Here is a 22,906-nt window from a genome sequence, read left to right as displayed (position 1 = left end):
GGGGGGGGGGGGGATGGGTAATTAATTCAACTTAAAACATTTTAAATACAAATATATGTTATAAAACATGCTGGTAAGATTTTTTTTAATATAAACACGAAATAGTTCAAAAAAGTTCGCTTTTTATAATAAATAATTACAAGAAAATGTCCAACCCTCCCCTCCCCCTTTGAAGGTCCAAGCAACGTGAATCAAATCAATAACATCTGTTCATTTTTGCTCATTCATTAAACATCCTTTTACTAAAGAGTTAAAAACAAAAAAATCAAAGTTATTTCAATCAGTACAATTTAATCTAATGCAAAGTCTTATTCAAACGAATTTTTTTTATGATTTTAAGCCTTAATTGCATTAATTTTTAAGTAAACGTTATAATTTCTAGAATGAATAATAAATTATACAAGTTTAAAACGTTTTATTTTCAAATTGCAAGTTGTTATAAATAGTTTCCTCGGAGCTGAAAGTAATGATTTGCTGGACATCTGTAGAAGAAACGAGTAAAAGGTTTCTTTCTAATCGATGTTAACTATTTTTTATGACTGTAAGTTACACCTGTGAAATGACACTTCACTCTCACTTTTGTCCTTGCTATTTACTATAAAAAAACAATGGCAAAATATGTAAAATTTTAAACATTGTTTTTGTAAAACATTAAGAAGATTTACAATGCTCATTGTTATTCAATAAAGACAAATTTTCGTATGTTTATTGACATTTTGTTTGCTATAAACATGCATTCGCTGCGAGAAACAGTGGAAATAGAATTCATTAAAATTTATATTTTGGTCCAATTTTTTAATCCAAATTTTCACTAAACGTTTTAATTTAGATCTCATAAGGAGTTTGCTTTCCTTACATCAATTCGACAGCATAGAGAAAACTCAGGAACCATCCTGGCCCTTTCATTTGGACCATTCCATTCATTCAGGTAAAGACAGATACATTTGAACTCTGTTTAGCTCTATACAGGCTGGAGGGTGGGTCTGACTATGCATTGACGGGAGGGGGGGTTCCCACGCCCCCCATAGAAAAAGGCCATAGAGAATAGGTATAGGGTTGAAATGCATCTGCATGGCCCAATTTTTCAAGGCCAGCTCATTGAAAAAAATTAGATCGATAGCAGTTTGGGTGCTAGGGAGGGCTGAAAAAATGCCAAAAAAAGTTAAGAAAATGTAAAAAATATTTTTTTGTTTTAAACAAATATCAAAGTGTGACACATGTTTCTACATCCATTTTTCAAGGCTTTTTAAAGAAATAGTTTTTAGATCTGTACTGTAGCTAGGGCAAAAAAAACTAGATGGGAGGCGCCGAACGCCCCCTCCCCCCCAGCCTATTTAGGGTTAAGTGAATACGATATCTACTAAAGACATAATATGTCAAAGTTAAAATAAGGTATTTACACCTAAACTTTTTATTTATGAAGTTTCTGCAATGTTTTGAGTTTAACACAAGTTACAGAAGGCTGCTGTCATTTAGACTGGTGAATCACACAAATCTAATTTAAGTATTTTGTTGTAAGTATTCTGGAAAGGTTTTGTTTAATTTTGGACAAACGGTTTATTATTAAATTCGGTTGAGGGACTTTGCGCCGTACAAGGAACAAAAGTGCAGACTTTTTTTTGCCAACATGAACTGAAATTAGAAGCCCTAAAATGTACATGTCATGGGCTACAAAAAGTGTAAGTAAGTAATTTAAATAGCAAGAAAAAAGGATTTGCGACACTTTGAAAGTTGATGTCCATTCTCCATAGGTGTCAGGTGCTCTTGACTGATATGAACTTAAAATAAAAACATAGGAATGATATTAGAATATTTATCAGAACATATCCAGATTTGCTTAGTCTAGCGTGAACTGCTGCCTGCACAATAAACAACAGGATGGAACTTTATCCTTCAACTTTATCATAAATATTTTTAGACTGCAGCAGCAAATGGGGGGGGGGGGGTTGGAAGCAGCAGGAGGGAGTCAGGGTCATGAGGTTTTATCATGAAACCCAACTTGGACTCTTCCTTTAGACCTCTGTCATTATTAGGGATGGAAACTGGTGTAAACAATATTTAAAACAGTTTTTACCGTGTAATAATTTTTTGCAAGTTAGTTCCAAAAAGTGTCGTTTACGTTTTTTGATGTTTTTCATGATGGTTAATGATGGCTAATGATGGTTAATGATGGTTAATGATATTTAATGATGGTTTATGATGGTTAATGATGGTTAATGACAGTTAATGATGGTTAATGTTGTTTAATTATTGTTAATGATGATTAATGATGGTTAACGATGATTAATGATGGTTAATGGTAGTTAATTAATGTTAATGATGGTTAATGATGGTTAATTATGGTTGAATATGGTTAATGAAGGTTAATGATGATAATTGATGGTAAATGATGGTTAATGTTGTTTAATTATTGTTAATGATGATTAATGATGATTAATGATGATTAATGATGATTAATAATGGTTAATGATTTTTAATAATGGTTAATGATGGTTTATGATAATGAATGATAATTAGTGATGGTTAACGATGGTTAATGATGGATAATGATGGTTAATGATGGTTAATGATAGTTGATGATGGTTGATGATGGTTAATGATGGTTAATGATGGTTAATGATGGTTAATGATGGTTAATGATATTTAATGATGGTCAATGATGGTTGATGATAGTTAATGATGGTTAATGATGGTTAAAAATGGGTAATGAATTTTAGCATTGGTTAATGATGGTATATGATGATGAATGATAGGTAATGATAGTTAATGATGGTTAACGATGGTTAATGATGATTAATGGTGGTAAATGATGGTTTATGATTGTTAATTATGGTTAATTATGGTTAATTATCGTTTAATATGGTTGATAATACCGCTAATAAACAGAAAATACCGTTAATAAACAGATTATACCGCTAGTAAACAGATAATACCGTTAATAAACAGATAATATGGTTAATTATGGTTGAGAATTGATGCCCACAGTTAACGATTACCAATGATTGTTAATAATGTTTAAAGATATTTTTGAACTCTCATTGTACACTGACATTTTTTATTTTTGATTGTTTAATCCAAGGTTTAGGTATTTCTTATCCGCTTATTATAACAGATAATACCGCTAATAAACAGAAAATACCGTTAATAAACAGATTATACCGCTAGTAAACAGATAATACCGTTAATAAACAGATAATACCGTTAATAAACAGAGGATACCGTTAACAAACAGATAATACCGTTAACAAACAGATTATACCGTTAATAAACAGAAAATACCGTTAACAAACAGATAATACCGCTAGTATACAGAAAATACCGTTAATAAACAGATTATACCGTTAGTAAACAGATAATACCGTTAATAAACAGATAATTCCGTTAACAAACAGATAATACCGCTAATAAACAGAAAATACCGTTAATAAACAGATTATACCGTTAGTAAACAGATAATAGCGTTTATAAACAGAAAATACCGTTAACAAACAGATAATACCATTAATAAACATATAATACCGTTAATAAATAGATTATACCGTTAGTAACTAGATAATACCGTTAGTAAACAGAAAATACGATTAATAAACAGATAATACCGTTAATAAACAGAAAATACGATTAATAAACAGATAATACCGCTAAAAACTGATTATACCGTTAGTAAACAGATAATACCGTTAATAAACAGATAATACCGTTAACAAACAGATAATACCGCTAATAAACAGAAAATACCGTTAATAAACAGATTATACCGTTAGTAAACAGATAATAAAGCAGATAGATAAAGCAGAAAGAAAGAAAATAAAAAAGCAGACAATGTACAGATTTTTCCTTGGCCGAGAAAAAAAATTGTAACAACTGTAAATTTTTTTTCTATTTAGATATCTTGAGATACAATCTAGCGGACGAAAAGATGAATTAAGAATTCATTATTGGCCACAGTCTTCAAGTTCTCATTTAGACGTAGAGGTACGTTTTTGAACTATTATAATTTTTTTCATTTAACTTTAATAAAATCTTAATATTTACCATTTTTTTGTAATTCATTTTTTATTTTAAGATTTCATTTTATTTATTTTAAACTCTAATTTCATTATATGTTTGCAACCTGATGGTGATATCCTTTGATGATTAAAACTTTGACTATTTGAGGCAACAAAAATTTAAGTTTAATATATCAAATGTCTGCAACATAAGACATCAGACAGTATAAATTCCGTACAGTCGTCTCTGAGGTCTCATCTTCTGTGGGTGCCCTGTACGTCAAGTTAGAATTTGATGTTTCTATTAAAAAATTACAGCCAAATATTTACTTATCTTTGCTTTTAAGATCTAAATAACCGCTTGTGAACATTTCTTTTTGCAAAAAAAAGATAAAAAATAATGAATATGAATGATCAATTCATATATTAAATATCTTAGCATTGTATACTCTACATTCCTTCACCCTTTTACCTTAAGATTATAATATTCAGAAATACACTACTTCTGAACCATTAATAACAAATATTAAATATTTTCTATTCAAAACTTATTTTATTATATTTATAATTTATTGCTGAAAGGGGTCCTTTAAAAGTCTAATATTGAGGAAAAAATCGTCTTTTTGGTTAACTTTGCTAATCTTTCCTTTATCAGACACAGATTTAGTGGGTTCACTGCCCCTTTAAATGTAAGTCTATATATATATATATATATATAAAGCTAATTTACGACAAAGCGCGGGTAAACGGTGGGACTAATTATGACTACCCTGGGCAACGCTGGGTTCCCAAGGTAGTTATTATATATTTTCCTGTAATTATTCTAATTTATGACGTGTATATTTCTATTGTGTTTATTTTCTGAGAAACGTTATTAACAAGTGCACACTATTGATTTAGTGTTGTATAGATAATACTTACACGTACGTAATACTTTTTAAAACCCACGGTTTCACTTAAACACACTTTAAAAGGCCTTGTTTTAACGATTTCTAACTTTCGAACATTTTTAGTCAAAACAATTCCGTATAAAGGAAAATTGATTGTTACTTTTATTTCGATCTAGTTTTTCTTTACTCAGTTCATTTGGCTATACAAGTGTTTCATATATAGAATTTGTACTGTACAGCTTGCCCCCAGCTACTTAAAAGTCGGCACGGTACTTGAAATGAACCAGGGTTTACAGTGCCATCCTCCAAAAGTCTTTAAAGTGTAAAGAAAATATTTTAAACTAGGCTTTTAGCGCCCATATTATTTTTTAATTATTAACATGTTCTTCATATATACGTTGTTAAACAAATTCAACATAAATTTCGCGGATTTAAAAAAATGTCGTGGTTTTTAAATTTTTCAATAATCGAATTTTTTTGGAGGTAAATTTTTGAAATTTTGATCATCCATAAACCTTTCCTGGGGTCACGCGAGGCCCCACAAAAAATCTGTACCCAATCGGTTCAGCCGTTCACCCAGACTGACTAGCAAAGTGTATATATAGATTGATTTATTTGGCCTACCGTCCCGTATTGTCTTAGTCTGCATTTGTACTGCTCTAGCTAAAAATTAATCAGATTATTCTTGGTTTAACAACAGTTAAATATCCTTTTTGTGTAAATCATGAACAATCCTATTTTGTTTTTAAACTAATTTTAAATATTGCGAAAAGTCTCTTTAAACTGATTAAATCTTAAAGTACAATCTAAACAGAAGGTTTATTTCCTTAAATGCCTAGCGTTGAAAACTTGAATTAAAAAGAATGAATAAAAGAAATAATATACACCACCTTTACAGCACATTAAACTATATATTTCCTTAAATCTTTATATTTCTAACATTCTTTTCAAACTTTTGTATTTCAGTTTTGGTGGGGTGAATACAATCTATAAACTCAATTAACATCTTAAAAATCGCACATAATAATTGTATTGCATCTATATATAAAGTAGTAAATGTTTGTTTGTCAAAACTCATGAACCCCTTGACCGATTGAGGAACTTATGCATCCCTTGACCGATTGAGGAACTCATGAACCCCTTGACCGATTGAGGAACTCATGAACCCCTTGACCGATTGAGGAACTCATGAACCCCTTGACCGATTGAGGAACTCATGAACCCCTAGTGACCGATTGAGGAACTCAGGAGAACCAAGGCAATGTTTGGTTTGAGATTCTAAGTTGAGTGGGTCCACTTTTATATGAAAAAATAGCGAAAATTGCAATCTAAGACCAAGCGCGGGTAAACGGCGGAAGTGACTGCCCTTAGCAATGCTGGGCTCCCAAGCTAGTAAATTTATGAAATGATCAAGCATTTTTCACGCATACAACAAATTTCCGCAATGCATTTTTCCGCATATTTTCGCAAGGCACTTTGACAGAGCAAACGCGTTGACAATTAATTACTCTCCGATAGATGAAACATTCATAATTGTGTTCTCCTCCAGACAGATTAATACAGGGGTTTTATGTTTTAGGTGGAGAGATTTCAGGTTCGGCTCGCCGACGATTCATGGCACAGATTAGGGGTTGTAGTCTCAGGGGACCAAATAGATATTCTCCTAGACTGTCAGAGAATACACTCAAGGTATAGATATTCTCCCAGACTGTCAGAGGATACACTCAAGGTATAGATATTCTCCCAGACTGTCAGAGGATACACTCAAGGTATAGATATTCTCCTAGACTGTCAGAGGATACACTCAAGGTAAAGATATTCTCCCAGACTGTCAGAGGATACACTCAAGGTAAAGATATTCTCCTAGACTGTCAGAGAATACACTCAAGGTATATATATTCTCCTAGACTGTCAGAGGATACACTCAAGGTATAGAAATTCTCCTAGACTGTCAGAGGATACACTCGAGGTAAAGATATTCTCCTAGACTGTCACAGGATACACTCAAGGTATAGATATTCTCCTAGACTGTCAGAGGATACACTCAAGGTAAAGATATTCTCCTAGACTGTCAGAGGATACACTCGAGGTACAGATATTCTCCTAGACTGTCAGAGGATACACTCAAGGTAAAGATATTCTCCTAGACTGTCAGAGGATACACTCGAGGTAAAGATATTCTCCTAGACTGTCACAGGATACACTCAATGTATAGATATTCTCCTAGACTGTCAGAGGATACACTCAAGGTAAAGATATTCTCCTAGACTGTCAGAGGATACACTCAAGGTAAAGATATTCTCCTGGACTGTCAGAGGATACACTCAAGGTATAGATATTCTCCTAGACTGTCAGAGGACACACTCAAGGTAAAGATATTCTCCTAGACTGTCAAAGGATACACTCAAGGTAAATATTTTCCTAGACTGTCAGAGGATACACTCCAGGTAAAAATATTCTCCTAGACTGTCAGAGGATACACTCAAGGTATAAATATTCTCCTAGACTAAGTTTGTTTAGATTTTTTCATACATTTCTGTTCTATTTAGCAGTACACTTTAAAATTTTCAAATTAAAAGAGGCATGTTTAATCTTCTCAAGTATGCCATAAAAAAAACTATCAAAAAAAATGGTTGGTTCCAGGAGCTTGTGGCAGCCAAGGTTATAATGCAAGGCAAGTTATAGTTGCAGTTGTGTATACTCTGCGTACATATTGAAACCAGTTCTCTTTGGGCGGAATTTGTAAACAAGAATAGATGCATCAGTTTTCGTTTAGTATCCGAGAAGGTTAAAAGCATTAAATTTTGATAATTTTGATAATTCACATAATAGTTTCCTATGACCAGAATATTTCATTGATTATTTATGTGAAAGATGGATCCCATTTCAGGCTTCGACGTCCGTCTTGTGTTTACATTACCGCCCAGTGAAAGTACATTGTAGTACAAAAGATGCGTACACTTCTGAAATAACTTTCCTTGCATTAAATCCTTGGTGGCAGCCATCGAGAAAAGAGCATTATCTTGTTTTTTTCATTGTTTTTAAATAATTTCTTCTTTACTTTATGGAATTATTTTTGTACAGGGTGCTTCGTCATACACTGGATAAATCCTTCCACCCTTCCAGTGAGAACCTAACTTTATGGATAGGACAGAGAAATCAAAATCAATTCTTGTTCAAGGTAAATTTTAAATATTTATGAAAATATAACAGTATTTCATTTTTTTGTTGTAATTCTGGGACAGTAAGCGTAATATCAAAGCAATGCCCGATTTACAACGTTACTTCCCTCTTCCCCCCTTTCCCTTCAGAAAAATTAATAGTAATTTTTTTATTTTGTTTTTGTTTCTTATTCTTTCTTTTTTCTACTATTCTTCTATATACCATCTCCTTCTCCATTATCTTTCCCTACTTTTCTGTTTTTCCATATTCTTCTTTATACCATCTCCTTCTCCATTATCTTTCCCTATTTTTCTGTTCTTCCATATTCTTCGTTATACCATCTCCTTCTCCATTATCTTTCCCTACTTTTCTCTTATCCCATATTCTCTTTTTCTCATTTCCCATATTCTCCTTTATACCACCTCCTGCTATTTTCTTCTTCCCTACTTTACTCTTATCCTACATTCTTCTTTATACCATCTCCTAGCAATTCTGATCAATACTATCGAAATATTCATAACGTTTAAACAGGGAATCACGTTTTCAGATATATTTCGTGGATTTTTTCTGTATTTTCAGGCGATGTTGAGATGTGTAATAAGAATTTTTGTTTTTCAAGGTTTTTCAACTTTTAAAAAGTTCCACGAAAACCCAGAGAAGGTTTACAAATTTCAAATTAGTGTAATATACAAGCTTTTCTTACACAATGTAAAATTTTGACATTGAATGAAAATTTATTTAAAAATCGGACCAAAAACGACCGTTTGTTGGTTCTTTTAGGATAAAAATATTGAACAGTTTAATAAAATCAAACTTTAGCAAAAGATAGTTTTAAATGTTGATAATTTTATTTTAAGTTTTTAAAAAACGGACAAATTCCGATTGACATGATAGTCTAATAAAATACACAAGGTGTCACCCCAAAAAAATCATATCTTTAAAAAAAGTCATCTTTTTTGTTTTCAGGGTTATCTGCAAGGAACAAGGATAGTTGGAGGAGAGTATGGATATCTTGAACAATGTCCATCTCTACAACATTCCTGTCCAACCTGTGGACAATTCAAGGAATGCTATATACTTTATGCCATAGATTAATTAACAATGATAGATAGAACACTAGATGTCATATTTTTAAGATTTTAGGGTTTTTTGTTCACAATAGAGGTAGAGGCCCAAATGAATTACGCGAGTGGTCTCTCTCTCTCTGTCTTGTAATTTAACGCCGCATGCGTGTAACTCCTTTGTGCTGCTGCTTTAGGGTTATTGTAAACGAAAAATCCGTAAATTTTGAAAAGACGAAATATAGTGTCCTATCTGTTTTTATTAATTAATCTATGCTTCATACACAATCGTAATAATCCACTAATTTGCCCATTATTACTGCAAATGAGGTTAGTTATGATAATCATTTGTCTCATGGTGTCTTGAAATTACGCTCGAAGTTCATTTTTAAAATACATTTTTCTGATATTTAAAGTATATAGTTTGGTGTCTAGGCTTTAGAAGACACTGTGAGTACACTTCTACGCACTGTGCAAGATCTCACAAAAAGGCAGGCCGGGGCATTTTTTATCATCAACAGATTTTTTATCATCAACAGATTTTTTTTACATTTTATTCATTTTGTTCGCGATTTTTCTTATAAAGTTTAAAACATAATTTTACATAACGAATTGGACTTAAAAAGTGTCAATAAATATTATCAACAGATTAACTGCCCTCCTCACGCACCACACCGGTGTACATTTGAATATCCGAGCTGGGCCAACCTTTGCGGTCTTAGTTTGGATTGTACTGTACTGTTACAATTACAGTGGATTAACATTGGCAGTGGATTAACTGGGATAGAATAAGTTAAAAACTTTTGAATTGATTTGAATCCGTTCAATAGTTTCCATCTTAGAAATGTTTAAATATTAACATTGTAGATTTTAGCATAATCTTAATTCTGGTGAAGCTAAAATTATTTAATATTTTCTCGGACACGGTTTTATGTTCCTATGAATACAATACATACATTTTATTTCAGAACAGAAAGGGGAGAGGGGGGGGGGTTAAAGTGAGGGTTAGGAGTAGCAACATTTTGTAATCGTAGCTTTTTTAAAAAACATAAGTTTTAGCTGATATTTTTTTCTTTTTCTAAACTTATTATCCATTAGATCGATCTTAGAATAGAAAATTAAAGTTAGAAATACAATTCCTTTTAATGACCTGTAATTTCCCTCTTGGCAAATTAAATTAATTATTTAGCTTGAACTTACATTTGTTAGTACCCTGATTTTAAATAGGAAAACCCTTAAAAAAAAAACATTCCTATTTTGGCACTTTAAAGAAATAGTTCCTATTTATATTTGAGAGGTGATTAGTAGTTTAAACCCCTTTTTTCCATAAATTTTTAACATAATTAAATCAATACTGAAGTGCAGTTGATGCTGATTAAAAGCAAATAGCTTTAATAGAAATCACTTTTCATTGCACGGTTTAAAGTCATAACTTGAGTTTAAAAGTACACTGCTTATTCCAGAGTTTTCTGGTTATCAATTGTATGCGTAAGGCTGAAACGGTCTGGGTGGGAGGTGTGGACCCCTAAAAAAATATCTTTAAAAAGCTGAAATTTTATCATCTCTCCTTTTTTGTGCCGAGCTTTTTTCCATGAAAGAAAAGGCCCATTTTTTATACAAAAATAATAAATGTCCCCTTTGCGCCACAGATTACAGGAGGCTGATGGGAGAATATCTAAACTAGAGGTAGGTGATTAATAAATAAAAAATTGAACAATAAATTAATTAATTTATTAATTAGTTAATTTTAATTAACCATTGCATGATTAATCAATGTTAAATCAGTTTTATTTATGATGTGTACATCTACGTACGTAGAGTAGGTGGGTTTACTTGACTAATTGCAAACCATATTTGGCTTGCCAGTTTTTTTCTGTCTGCTGTGTGTTTGTATCTAATAAACGTCATTACGGCTGAACCGAACAGGCCCTATTTTTTATCGATTACATTTTTTGTCATATTAAAATGCATTTACATCGTTAAAAATGTTTAAATTTGTTTTTGAAAAGGTGAATCCAACAAAAGTCTAAAATTTAAAATCTAAAAGCACATTGATTTTTAGTAGAGATAGCTAGATAGATAAAAGCATACTGATTTTTAGTAGAGATAGATAGATAATAGCATACTGATTTTTAGTCGAGATAGATAGATAGATAAAAGCATACTGATTTTTAGTAGAGATAGATAGATAGATAAAAGAATACTGATTTTTAGTAGAGATAGATAGATAAAGGCATACTGATTTTTAGTAGAGATAGATAGATAGATAAAAACATATTAAGAAAATATTTTTAAAAATCTATTCAAAGAACCTTTGAAAAGTTACAGCTCTGGTAATAAACTGTATAAATATAGACTAAACTGAATTTTGCATCAATAGAATCAAATCTTTAAAAAATAATTATACTAAACATAATGGTTCAAGCCTCATGACGATCCTCAGTAGTCAAAATACTTTGAACAATGTATATATATGTGTTCCAAGAAGTGTATACTAGAGAATGGAACAGTTTTAATCATATAAATATAGGAGTGTAAGTGTTCCAAGGAGTGTATACTAGAGAATGGAACAGTTTTAATCATATATATATATATATATAGGAGTGTAAGTGTTCCAAGGAGTGTATACTAGAGAATGGAACAGTGTTAATCATATAAATATAGGAGTGTAAGTGTTCCAAGGAGTGTATACTAGAGAATGGAACAGTATTCAATGATAAAGATTCCTGGTTAGATGGCTGTGAAACTTGTGTATGCAATGTAAGTATTAAAAAAAAAATGTTATTTTTATTTATAAAAGTTTTCTTAAAACAATAATACTTTTTTGTTAACCAATAATTCTAAAAAAGTAAAAAACTGAAACCCTAACATTTAATTTTTAATTTAGAGAAGAAATTATGAACAACTGAACACTAAATTTATAAAAAGATTTTTTTGTCGCAAGTGCATTTACTGGTTTAAAATGATGTTGTACTGTGTTTAGAATGGTATAGTAGAGTGTACTGCAACTAGTTGTCCTGTACTGGATTGTGCAGTACATATTCCTCCTACAACTGGTCAATGTTGTCCTTCATGTCCAGGTATTCATTTGGGAATTCAGCGATTTCGAAAAAAAGTAAATTACAGAAATGCAAAAAAAATGATGGGGCCCCTTTTAGAAGCACGGATATAATTGCTTCTCATTAAAAATTAGAATTTGATTTTAAAGGGACTATAAGCGTAATTGTAAGTGACCTCCATACGTTAAAAAAAAGTAAATTGCACCTAAAATTAAAATCTTTTATTTTTTCAATCATAACTCGTAAAATTAAAGGATTATTGAGAATAAAAAAAGTGTTTTTAATTTTTAATATGTAATAAATTTGCTTATCTTATACTTGTGCATAATATCAAAACTAGAGGAGCTAGTAGGTTACAAAGTTGTACCAGTAATGTCTCATTTTGTTTCCAGGGTCCAGGCAAAGATGGCATTGCCCGATTCCAACGGTACCTTTCTTCATGATCAAGTTTGAATTAGATTAACGTTTTTAATTTTGAAATCATATTTTCAATTGTGGTTTCTCTACAAAAAGTGATTTGTTCATATCTACTGCAGAAATACAAAAATATCAGAATTAAACACTTTTAACCCTAGAAAAATGAAAATATCTTCCACATCATTGATCAGATAAAGGTTTCAAGGGTACCGCTGTGAATAGGGCATTGCAATCTCTGCCTGGAGGGTCACTTGAAATTACTCTTACAGTCCAACTATTGCATAATTTTTTTTAGATTTTAAATTTTTTCGAACTTTGTAATTTTTATATCAACATTTTTCGTATTTCAGCCCCTTGTCCTGGGCTGAACCTGACCCATGGTGAAGTATCCCGACCTAAACCCTGTAAACATTGTAAATGTGAGAACGGAGTTGGAGTTTGTAATTTACAGAAGGAATGTCCGGTCCTGGACTGTGAACCCTCAATGTACCTTCAAGAGGACGGAGAATGTTGTCCTGTTTGTAAAGGTATGACGGAGAATATTGTCCTGTTTGTAAAGGTAGGACAGAGAATGTTGTCCTGTTTGTAAAGGTAGGATGGAGAATGTTGTCCTGATTGTAAAGGTAGTACAGAGAAGGTTGTCCTGTTTGTAAAGGTATGAGGGAGAATATTGTCCTGTCTGTAAAGGAAGGACGGAGAATATTGTCCTGTTTGTAAAGGTAGGACAGAGAATCTTGTCCTGTTTGTAAAGGTAGGATGGAGAATGTTGTCCTGTTTGTAAAGGTAGGACAGAGAAGGTTGTCCTGTTTGTAAAGGTATGAGGGAGAATATTGTTCTGTCTGTAAAGGAAGGACGGAGAATATTGTCCTGTTTGTAAAGGTAGGACAGAGAAGGTTGTCCTGTTTGTAAAGGTAGGACGGAGAATATTGTCCTGTTTGTAAAGGTAGGACGGAGAATGTTGTCCTGTTTGTAAAGGTAGGACGGAGAATATTGTCCTGTTTGTAAAGGTAGGACGGAGAATTTTGGAGAAGGTTGTCCTGTTTGTAAAGGTATGAGTAGGACGGAGAATGTTGTCTCTCTCTGTAAAAGTAGAACACTTTTGCAATATTTGTTAAAGTAAGACAAGGAATTTTGTCCTGTTTGTAAAAATAGCACAGATAATGTTGTCCTTAAAGTAGGATAGGCACTGCAAGTAATCCTGTCTTGTTTGTAAAGCTTAAATGCTAATATCCTTGTTTTAAAAAAACACATTCTAGAAAACATAACAAAAAGGCCTAAGAACTAGACACATGGCCAAAAGGGACATGAATATCGCTTTAGGACACAAAAGAGCTTGTTTAAAGTATTCTTTTTATCATGAAGTTTGACCTTAGTTCTTGCTTAAAATTCACAAATTGTAAACATTGTCAAGTAAGTTTTTTAATTAAGAGAACTTCCCATGTTCCTCGGGAAAACTTCCTGCTTTTTCAATTGAACTAAAGAGACTTTGAAAAAATTAAAATAATTAAATATTTTTAAAAACTTTTTTTCAATGAAAAATATATATGAAAAAGATATTGTGTATATCTTTGTGTCACAATTGATGTCAGTATAAACAAATATATTTACCTGTCCGCCCAAACCGTTTAAGTCTGTGAGTCAGTTACTTAAAACATAATTTCGGATTTTCAAAACCGAGTTTAGTAAATTTCAATTTAGAAATCAAGATTATATGCGTCGATGTCAGCTAACTTTTGTTAGCAATTTATAATTTTTGAATTTTTAATCTTATAATTTGGATACAGTTGATACAGACAAGTGATGTAAGCTGATATTTTAGAAAAAAATTCCTACATTAAGGTTTATTAAGGTTAAAAAAGAATTCCACGAAACTGGGTTTAATTCATGCCAAAAGTTATGGCTCTTAAGTTTCTCCCTTCCTTTAAACCCCATTTGTTAAATCAATTTGTAGTAGACACAAAATATTCGAAAATAATGGGAATTTCCCTGTTTTCTTTATTTGAAAATATAGACAGATATCTTTCAACCCTTATTTTCATTCTTTCAAACACGAATATTTAAAGAATGAAATACCTTGAACGGGAAGCTAGGTTTTTTTTCTTTAAAAAATATTAGGTTAGTACATAAAAACACAGAAAAACAGTGCATAGCTGTATTTATTGCAGAAAATTTGACTTTTTAAAATTGTCTTTACCTTTAAACCTCCGACCCTCATTTTAGGAAAAATAATGACTAACAATTTTTCATTTTTTTTAAATTATAAAAATTACAAAGGTTTCCTTATTTCGATGAATTTGTATCTTATAGGATGATTCAAATCATGACCGGATAATCGATATTTATGAAATAATTATCCTCATATACTTTTCTATATATTTAGACTTTAATTTTAAAATTGAAAATCAAAAAGCTTAAATATTTTGTTTTATTTTAGACACAGACTGGTGTAAAACTGGATCTGAAGACTGTGATGTGAATGCAGTCTGCGTTTCAGGACAGTTTAGGCACTCATGTCATTGCTCATTAGGATTTAAGGTAATTTAGGCACTCATGTTATTGCTAATTAGAATTTTTAGATAATTTAAGCAATCATTTTATTGCTCATTAGGATTTAAAGTAATTTAGGCACTCATATCATTGCTCATTAGGCTTTAATGTAATTAGGCACTCATGTCATAGCTCATTGGGATTTAAGGTAATTTAGGCACTCATGTCATTTCTCATTAGGATTTAAGGTAATTTAGGCACTCATGTCATTGCTTAGGCAATCATGTCAATTGCTCATTAGGATTTATTGTAATTTAGGTACTAATGTCATTGCTCATTGGGATTTAAGGTAATTTAGGCACTCATATTATTGCTCATTAGAGTTTAAGGTAATTTAGGCAATCATGTCATTGCTCATTGGGATTTAAGGTAATTTAGGCACTCATATTATTGCTCATTAGAGTTTAAGGTAATTTAGGCAATCATGTCATTGCTCATTGGGATTTAAGGTAATTTAGGCACTCATATTATTGCTCATTAGAGTTTAAGGTAATTTAGGCAATCATGTCATTGCTCATTGGGATTTAAGGTAATTTAGGCACTCATATTATTGCTCATTAGAGTTTAAGGTAATTTAGGCAATCATGTCATTGCTCATTGGGATTTAAGGTAATTTAGGCACTCATATTATTGCTCATTAGAGTTTAAGGTAATTTAGGCAATCATGTCATTGCTCATTGGGATTTAAGGTAATTTAAGCAATCATGACATGGCGAATTAGATTTTAAGGTAATTTAGGCAATCATGTCATTGCTCATTGGGATTTAATGTAATTTAGGCAATCATGACATGGCGAATTAGAGTTTACGGTAATTTAGGCACTTTTGTCATTGCTCATTAGGATTTAAGGTAATTAGACACTTGTGTCATTTCTAATTAGAGTTTAAGGTAATTTAGGCACTTGTGTCATTGCTCATTAGGATTTAAGGTAATTTAAGCACTCATGCCATTGCTAGAGTTTAAGGTAATTTAAGCACTCATGTTATTGCTCATTACAGTTTATAGTTAAGTTCTTATTCTTTATTGCTCATTAAAGTTTATGGATATTTTTACTTACTCTATATTTAGTACATTTGGTTTTTGGATAATTTACACATTGAATATCAGGATTAAAAGTTATTTTGAGTCTACACTCACATTACTTTTATCATAGAACTATTCTAGATTTTAATTACTTAAATAATTTATTCCCCCCCCCCCCATTTCTCTCCAAAAGTGTTTATGTAAAACATAATATATTCTGTTTAATATTAGAAATGGCATGTTTTTATTGTATTCCATATAACAGGGATATTAATTATATTGACAGCCATATGTTTTAAATGCTGACAGCTATACAAGATATAGAAATCAATTATCCTGTTTATAGTGCTAGAGCCATGGAAAACATTATTTACAAACAAAAAGTAAACAAATTAAAATGAATGTGAGTCATGCTGAAATTATGCATCTTTATTATGCATGCATGAGCTTGGTCCAACAAGGTCAAAACATAAAAAATGAACTGCTCATGGCACTAATTTGAGAGAATTGAGGGGAAATCTTAAAAAACATGAAATTATGCTAGAAGATGTAAAAAATACAATTAGATAGATTTTATCAAGGTTATAATGCAAGGAAAGTTAATTGCAGTTGCGTATACTCTGCGTACATATTGAAACCAGTTCTCTCTGGGCGGAATTTGTAAACAAGAATAGATGCATCACTGTTCGTTTAGTATCCGAGGAGGTTAAAAGCATTAAATTTTTAAAATTTTGATAATTCACATAATAGTTTCCTATGACCAGAATATTTCATTGATTTTCTATGTGAAGGATGGATTCCATGTCAGGCTGTGACATCCGCCCAGAGAGAGTACACTGCAGTACAAAAGATGCGTACACCTCTGAAATAACTTTCCAATTGCATTATAACCTTGGATTAACAGTAATAGTATTTTTAGAAGAAAAATTTTAACTTTTCCATTCAAACAAAACCCAAAGTCATGATGTAATAAACAGCTTTGGAGCTCAGGAATTCGCTGTGATGAATTAAAGTAATTACAGTTCCATGGGAATATTGCTTTTAACTTGAAATAAACAGCTGTGGAGCCCAGGAATTTGCTGTGATAAATAAAAGTAATTACAGTTCCATGGGAATATTGCTTTTAACTTGAAAGCTTGCATATTAGATGCATTTTCGACATTAAACATAGAAGACCTTCATACAAGGTTTACATAAAATTTTCCATAGAGTTTATAAGTTTTATCAATAAAAGGACTGTTCATGATTTTCGATAAACTATAATTTAGTTTAAATGGGAAAGTGATTTTTCTATATTTTTGGACAATTTTTTTGCTCCAATTCTTAAAAATTCAGCAACTATTTTCTTGGAAAACTGTAACCACGTCTAAAAGTAATTGTGATATCGAAATTTACAATCTATATATAAATTTGGCTTGTCTGTCTGTTTGTTTGTCTGTTTGTTGATATCCAATAAACGTCAAAACGGCTGAACCGATCGGGCCCAAATTTTTTGTGGGACCTCACGTGACCACAGGGAAGGTTCATAAATGATCAAAATTCGATCTTCATTAAATTTTTGAAAATTTTAAAAATCCACGAAATTTTTTGTGAAAATCCGCGAATTATTTTTGTTTTATTTTACGATGTACACAAAGAGAACATGTTCACAATTAATTTAGAAGATGGGCGCGAAGCGCCCTCTAAGGCTAGTTTTTTATATTGCAAATTTAATAGAGTTAAAAATCAAATAACTAGCTGACTTGCTAAATTATTCAAACATTGCAGCTAACGATTTAGACATTTTTGAATGAAGGAAGTGAGTCAAATAAACTTAAAATAAAAAAAGATTTTGAACCGAGGTATCTAAACTCCTAATCTTCCTGAAACTTGTCTATCAATGGTTCAATTTTGGCAATTAGAATAAGATTTTTTTTCGATTTGACCAATAAAAGATAAGTTAATAAGGTTTAGAGCTTGTGACATCATATAATAGTTGTCAGCAGTGAGAAAAAATCAAATCCTGCATATTTCAATATCTAGTTTCCATAGTTCAGATTTGCATTTTCATTTTGATTACACAGCTTTCAGAGGATAATTTTTATAAAGTTAATAAATCCTAAATCATGTATATTGATATTAAGATTTTAAAAATTTGAAGAAAAAAATAGATCTAACAATAAATTAAAAAATAACATTATTTCCAAAAACATCACTTTTTTGGTGAACAGTAAAAACAATCCTTCACAAGCATTTCAGTTTTGTAACTTTTCAACACAATGAAATGTGAAATCATTTCTGGATTATAACCAGTCATCTGAGTCGGAGCACAATTAGAATGTTGAAAATAACAATCCACCTTTAATTTTAAAGTTATATATTATTGTTTTATTAGGGAAATGGAACTCATTGCGAAGATGAAGATGAATGTATGAAATCAACTCACAATTGTAATTTTAAAAACGCTCAGTGTATAAACTCTGTTGGGAGCTTCAAATGTGACTGTGAAAAAGGTTACCAGTTAGACAGTGTAAACAGCTGTTCCCCGGTGAACATGTGTGAAAAACCGGTTTGTCCAGAATCAGCTGACTGTGCCTACACAGGTCCAGGAGAGTACACGTGTAATTGCAGAACTGGTTACTTCCAAAATGGCGGGGACTGCCTTCGTAAGTATTCCTTATTTTGTTTAAACTCGGGAAATAAAGTGAAACACATTTAATATCCTTCTTTTGTAAAAGGTTTATTGCATCATTACGTCCGACATTATTTTCTCTATTCTATAAATTCCTTTTTATATTCCCCTTTCACTACATTTAAGGCCATGGGGGAAGAACTAATATAAAAATATAAGTTTAAGGAAAATAATTAATCTTTTCCCAGTGCCTTGTATTCATTAGAGGTGTGCGCCTCCGAATGGGAACATTTGAATTTTTCTTCTTATTTTTTAATCTTCAATATGTTTTCGTTGTTTGTCTTTAGATATGAGTTACATTAAATATTTTGGTCATGGAGTTCTCTGATTTATTGTTAGAATTAGAACTATAAAAAAGAAAAAAAAACTGTTTATAAAATATTCAAATTATGGTAAAGGAAAAATACCACAACTTGAGTTAACCACTAGTCTACCATTATACCCTCATTATTTCTAGAATACATTATCATGAAATCTTTCTTTAAACTTAATCAGAATACAAAAATATCAAGATTTAATAATGTTTTATAAGAAGAAAAAAATATTTTTGAATAATTTATCACCCTATTTAAAATAAAAATAAAAATTCATAAAAACATTATTTTTTTTCGTTAACTTTTACATGTATTGACAAAAAAAAATCTTTTCTAAAATTGTGTGCATCCATAAAAAATGCTAAAGAAAAGTTTATCAAAAGTTAGGATTTATTGGATAGTTGGTTAAGCAAAGAAAGGTCAAGGAAATTACACTCAATTACACGATTAAAATAAGAACAACCAGAGGCCAGAACTTTGGTATTGGGAATCTTGGGATCAAGCATTGATCTCTTCCTCATACCTACGCTACGGAATAATTTAATTTCTTTTCTGATACCAATGGGGATAGATTAAGTCAAGATTTACAATTTACACAAAATCTAACCTATTAAGTATTTAAAGTATGAGTCCAAAAAAGATGCTTCGGTTCAAATTTCAATTAAATGTAAATATAAGTCTTTTACCAAATTTTACTACTTTTTAGCTTTTACTAAAATACTTTTTTCTTTCAGCTGTTTGTGATATTGGGTGTGATAATGGTGGGCATTGTGTTGGTCCAAACCAATGTGAATGCCCATCTGGATTCCAGGGATCACATTGCCAACTGGATGTTAATGAATGTGACCTGGAGCCGTGTGGTTCTGAGTCCACATGTGTGAATATGCCTGGCTGGTACTATTGTGACTGCAGGGACGGATACCGGTCTTATCACAATCCTTTGGACGGATCACATTCATGTGTGGATGAAAATGAGTGTGAATCAGACCATACTTGCCATCCAGACACTCAGTGCAGGAACACACTGGGCGGATACACATGTATGTGCCAGCCTGGAGCACCATGTACTGGTACATGCGTCCTTGACGGTACACACATACAAGACGGGGCCAGCTGGCAGGAGGGATGCAGTATGTGTATTTGTGTACAGGGCAAGGTGTCCTGTACCCAGGTAGAATGTGATTGTAGTGAAAGTGTAGATTCAAGATGTTGCCCTAGATGCCAGAACCAGCAGTCATGTTCACATCAGGTGAGCTTTACATAAATAAAATAAAATTTTAAACGGATTTTAAAAAAAAGGGTATCTTTAAATAAGGGATTAAGAATTGATCCTCAAATTTAAAAGTGTCCACATCGGATATCGAGAAGAAGTGTTCAAGATTAACAATATTCACACAAAAGTTCCAATCTCTGTGAAATTAATTGAATTTAGTATTTTTTCGATTTTTTCCTTTTTCTGTCTCACCCTGTATTTTGGATTTATGTCTGTAGTAATGTAGAGAGTTGAGATATTATAATTTAATTACAGTTTGATGCAATCCCACCATTAGTAATTAACGAATTATTCTAGAACATGAAACCTATGTAAGCTTAATGGAACATTCATGTTTATCCTTCCAACTCTTATTTGAATACATAGAAATCTACAACGGTACTCAATTAACACCTTCACCTGATCAATAATGTGAAAGATATCTAAGTATTTCTGGCTTTAAAAATGTTTAAATTTTAACATTTCACTTCCCTTGCTTCTGGATTATAATAGTACTTAAAGCCACTTTTATAGAGAAACCACAATTGTATATAATCAATTTTCAGACAGAGAAACATGATTACAGAGTACTGTTCTATAAAATGCCAATATTTCAGGAAATTCCTGGTGAACTTTATGCTTCCGGAGATAGATGGATTCATCAGTGCCTCGAGTGTGAATGTTTAAACGGTGAGGTTGATTGTTGGCCTTTAACCTGTCCTTCAACATGTCCTCGGTCCTCCTCAACTCCTCAACCATCATCCTCCACCCTTCAACCGCCCTGTTGTTCTCAAATCCATCTCCCAGGATGTGATTCACGGAGCGCTGTGAATTCTACAGATCTATGCTGGGGATGTACACGTCAGGTAGGAATATATCAAGTATTTTTGTCAAGACTGAGAATGATTCTACATGAACTGTTGACATGCATTTCATTTAAAGAGATACCTGTCCAGCTCACTAGTCCTTATCCTTTAAAACCCCTTTTTCACAGAAAAAATCTTGGAATGTATTTTTTAAATCTAAAACTGATAATTTTCAGTTGCGGGGTTGTAAAATTGACGAGGGGTCTGCGGTTTTATGCGATACGTGCACGATGAAGCAAATTGACAGAATTGATCTCTTTATCTGTGTAATTGAATATAACTGACTGATTTGGGTATTTAAGTCAATCAATTAAAATTACGAAAACAACCCCTTTTAAACTACATACTTTCTCTATACAGAATAACAGATAAGACAACTTAATTGAGAATTGTATGCAATAATTCGACAATTATTTAAAATGGCCAGTTTAGTTAGTTTAGCAGAAACAAAATAAGAAAGCGGAACAAGGGTTCTTTTTAAACGAACAAAGTACATGTTGATATGATGGATATGATGTAGTTTTTACATGCATTCTTAAATTCTTAATTTAGTGTCCATGAACCTCATTATAAAATATTGAGTTGGGATTTTGATCAGATTATTAACATCGTTCTGTCAATATATTTGGTTTCAACATTTACGTTTTTGTATTCTCAAATTCATAGATAGGGATTTTTATAGAATATAAACTTGATAGATAGGGATGTTCAGATTTAATGGTAAAATTATTGAAGCTAATTATACTAAATGTTTGATCAGCATTTGTACAGTGAAACCCGTGAAACTATGGACCAGGAAGACGACATTTCATCAATTTTTGGTGTATTTGATGTTGTCAGAAAGTCGTCTTCCTATTCTACAGTTTAATGGGTCTCAGTAATAAAATAGGTTTTAGTTTCAATATTTTAATATTTTGTTGGAAAGGGATGTCCAGTGCATTGTAAATATATATCGGGTTGTTCGTCTTTAATGTTGAATATAACCATTTTAAACACACTAATAAGCAAAGTTAGTAAATATATTTTAATAGTGCGATTTTAAAACAATTAACAAAACAGTCCCTTTAAACTTTAAAAAATTGTGTTTTTTTTCTATTTCTAATCATATCAATGCCTAAATAAGTAAATAGTTAATTGTTTTTAATCAATATTTTCGAAGTAAACAATTATTACTTAAAATTAAGTCAACAAGATATTTTCTTCACACAATTTTCAAGATTTTATTAGGCATGTTTCAAAGGGAGGCGGTGAATGTCGTCTTTTATTATTTTTCTGTAAGTTGTGTTAGAACACATTCATACTAATGTGATTGGTTCTGTCCTTATTGTAAAGTTGTAATTGCTAATAACTGCATGTTTACATATTTCTAGGCCAGGGACATCAATACCGGAAACGAGATCGGAAAACTGGTTTTAAGACCGGATACTGATCCAAACTTCCGGTTGAAATTTGCTTATAAATCTGGTGGCGGAACTGCAAATAGTAATCGGTAAATTGTACAGGATTGTTGCTTTCTATGTACAGTATGTACACTAATTATGTACAGTATGTACACTAATTATGTACAGTATATACACTAATTATGTACAGTATTTACACTAATTATGTACAGTAAGAGGGGTCGATTTTGGACATTCCACTTGTTTCACCAAGAA

The 22,906-nt window shown here is 31.7% G+C and overlaps 1 protein-coding gene across 3 annotated transcripts in view; it reads left to right on the top strand.

The window, feature by feature from the left end:
- The window catches only part of LOC111699981 (protein kinase C-binding protein NELL1), a 39,329-nt gene that overhangs the window by 11,158 nt on the left and 5,265 nt on the right, over nt 1-22,906 (top strand). The window contains exons 6-22 of one of the 3 annotated variants that reach the window (XM_023470786.1): nt 830-928; nt 3,888-3,975; nt 6,459-6,568; nt 7,964-8,060; nt 9,008-9,106; nt 9,538-9,593; nt 10,752-10,788; nt 11,767-11,862; nt 12,086-12,182; nt 12,929-13,105; nt 15,013-15,082; nt 15,323-15,334; nt 15,956-15,974; nt 18,523-18,793; nt 19,868-20,382; nt 21,003-21,251; nt 22,622-22,740. In XM_023470786.1, the coding sequence (XP_023326554.1) occupies nt 830-928; nt 3,888-3,975; nt 6,459-6,568; nt 7,964-8,060; nt 9,008-9,106; nt 9,538-9,593; nt 10,752-10,788; nt 11,767-11,862; nt 12,086-12,182; nt 12,929-13,105; nt 15,013-15,082; nt 15,323-15,334; nt 15,956-15,974; nt 18,523-18,793; nt 19,868-20,382; nt 21,003-21,251; nt 22,622-22,740 (2,211 nt within the window). Of the gene's footprint in view, nt 1-829; nt 929-3,887; nt 3,976-6,458; nt 6,569-7,963; nt 8,061-9,007; nt 9,107-9,537; nt 9,594-10,751; nt 10,789-11,766; nt 11,863-12,085; nt 12,183-12,928; nt 13,106-15,012; nt 15,114-15,322; nt 15,335-15,955; nt 15,975-18,522; nt 18,794-19,867; nt 20,383-21,002; nt 21,252-22,621; nt 22,741-22,906 lie in introns of all 3 variants that reach the window. The other 2 variants (XM_023470785.1, XM_023470788.1) reach the window with 2 other exon arrangements.

Source organism: Eurytemora carolleeae, unplaced genomic scaffold (genome assembly GCF_000591075.1).
Source record: "Eurytemora carolleeae unplaced genomic scaffold, Eaff_2.0 scaffold375, whole genome shotgun sequence".
NCBI classification, from domain to species: Eukaryota; Metazoa; Arthropoda; class Copepoda; order Calanoida; family Temoridae; genus Eurytemora; species Eurytemora carolleeae.
This window is presented reverse-complemented; position numbering and strand designations above follow the sequence as displayed.